This window comes from Eretmochelys imbricata, chromosome 6 (assembly GCF_965152235.1).
Source record: "Eretmochelys imbricata isolate rEreImb1 chromosome 6, rEreImb1.hap1, whole genome shotgun sequence".
Lineage (NCBI taxonomy): Eukaryota > Metazoa > Chordata > Testudines > Cheloniidae > Eretmochelys > Eretmochelys imbricata.
The window spans coordinates 14,233,149-14,235,615 of NC_135577.1; the positions used below are offsets into that span (position 1 = coordinate 14,233,149).

At 42.8% G+C, this 2,467-nt stretch overlaps 1 protein-coding gene across 1 annotated transcript; it reads left to right on the forward strand.

Moving 5' to 3' along the window:
* The first annotated feature begins 1,322 nt into the window (after positions 1 to 1,322).
* Positions 1,323 to 2,264, forward strand: LOC144266607 (olfactory receptor 5AP2-like). Its single transcript, XM_077820043.1, has one exon. It carries the CDS (start codon positions 1,326 to 1,328, stop codon positions 2,262 to 2,264), a length of 939 nt encoding a protein of 312 aa, XP_077676169.1. The 5' UTR covers positions 1,323 to 1,325.
* The last annotated feature ends 203 nt before the right edge of the window (positions 2,265 to 2,467 follow it).

The window sequence follows — 2,467 nt, forward strand, 5'->3', positions numbered from 1 at the left end:
ATCAGATATTGCCATAGTGAGCATGGGCGGGGGGGGGGAGAGGGGGGTATTTGTATCACTGTTCAGAAGATTGTTTTTCTCTTGAATGGTGATCTTTACCAAATCCACTCGTGTTGCTTCTGATTTCCCGCTGACTTAGACCAGTTCCATGCTAGTGCCAGGGGCCAGAATGGGTGTGAGAGCTTCTTTCAACCATGCTTTAACTACAGACTCCCTTTGTTGAACTCTGCTGTTCATTCATACCTCCTTTAGTTATGTGAACACCCCCCCTTTGTGAATATTAACTTAGTTATCTCCAAAATAATTGTCTTTGTTGAATTTACTCTGGGACTTTATTCCAAATGTGAGGTTTTGGCTGACTTGTCATAAATATATACTGGTTCCTAACTGATGATTTAATTATGAAAGGATGCTGCTGCTGCAATATAAGGCTGGTTTTCAAACACCTCATCCACCTTTCTGCTCTATATTAGATTGTTGCAGAGTTCAGAGAATCATAGAACCATAGGGTTAGAAGGGACCACATGGGTCATGTTCTAGCTGAACCCCCAGCCAAGATGCAGGAATTGTTTCTGACCAACCCAAGACTGATGGCAATCCAGCCTCCTTTCGAAAATCTCCAGTGAAGGAGCTTCCAAAACCTCCCTTGGCAGATCTGTTCCATTGCCCTACTGTTCTGACCTTTAGGAAGCTTTTCCTGAGGTTTAATCAAAATCATCTGTGCTGTAGTTTGAACCTATTGCCTCTTGTTCTACCCTCTGTGGCAAGACAGAGCAACTTTTCTCAAACTTTTTTATGGCAGCCTTTCAAGTATTTGGAAAAGAGGAGATTAAGGAGGGATATGATAGCCATCTTCAAACTAAACATACCCAGTTCCTTCAGCCTTTGCTCACATGGCTTGCATTCCATCACTTTGATCACCTTTGTCACTCCTCTCTGGATCCTTTCTAGTTTCTCTACATCCTTTCTAATCATGCCTAGCCATATAATACCATGAAGAGATATTAGCAAATGCCAATGCCTGCTTGGGATGCAGACTTAGAAAGATCACTTCAGAATTTTCAATTTTATTTTATTTTATCATCTCTTTTCTTTAAAAGGAGTAAAATCTTGGCAATTATACAGACGCACATGAAATTATTTTAAGTTTTCAAATGTTACACAGCCAGAATAGCATAACTTATTTTTTGTATCTTGGCTTTCTACTGTATTTCACAATGGTGGTGTCCACCAACCAGCCCCATACAGTTAATTTTGAATCATAAGCTTTATCTTGGCTGTGTTTCTTTCTTCTACTCCAACAGCATTGATCGCATCTGGAATACATGGCGCATGGCAATCACACTGGAGTGTCCGTGTTCATCCTTCTAGGATTCAAAGGCAGCCGATCACTGCAAGCTGTCCTCTTTGGGATGTTTTTGCTTATCTACACCATGAGCCTTGCGGGGAATCTCAGCATGATCTCTTTAATCAGGATTGAGAGGCAGCTACACACCCCCATGTATTTTTTCCTCAGCAACTTGTCCCTTGTGGACATCACTTACTCCTCCATTATTGCCCCTAAGGCACTGGTGAACTTCTTAGCAGAGAGTAAAGTAATTTCCTTTGCTGGGTGTGCCACGCAATTTTTCTTTCACTCCTTCTCCGTGAACTCTGAGGGTTTACTTCTGGCTGTGATGGCGTATGATCGATTCATAGCTATATGCGAGCCGCTGATGTACACACTCATTATGTCCAGGAAAGTCTGTGTACAGCTGGTAGCTGCATCATACTTCTATGCCTCCATTAATGCCACTGTGCATACAGGCTCTTTGTTCAGCCTGTCCTTCTGTGGTCCCAATATCGTTGATCACTTTTTCTGTGACCTCCCCTCACTCCAGAAACTCTCCTGCTCTGACACTCGCATGGGTGAGACAGTGCATTTCCTCTTTGCTTCTGTAGCTGCATTAAGCACGATCCTGGTCATCCTCGTTTCCTATGTTTCTATCATGGTGGCCATCTTGCGGATTCGCTCCAACGAGGGCAGACGTAAAGCCTTCTCCACCTGCGCCTCCCACCTGACGGCCGTGTCCATACTGTATGGGGCTCTGTTCTTTATGTACTTACGACCCACATCCAGCAACTCATCAGAGTACGACAAAGTGGTGTCCGTGTTCTATACCCTTGTGATCCCCATGTTGAACCCCTTGATCTACAGCCTGAGGAACAAGGAGGTGAAGGACACCCTGAGGAAGACAATATGCCAGAAAGTTATTCCTCACTGAATCTAACTGAGAGGATGAGTTTCATGATTTAATAATAAATAGAAGTGAGAGGAGCTGGCCTGAAAATGGAATTTCTCTCCTATGGAAAATGTTGAGATTTCAAAAAAAGAAGAACCATCCTAACTCAGGACAAAAAGTTAACATCTCAAAATACTTTGTGGGACAGAAATTCTGAAACATTTCATTTTGGGAAAACCAAAATG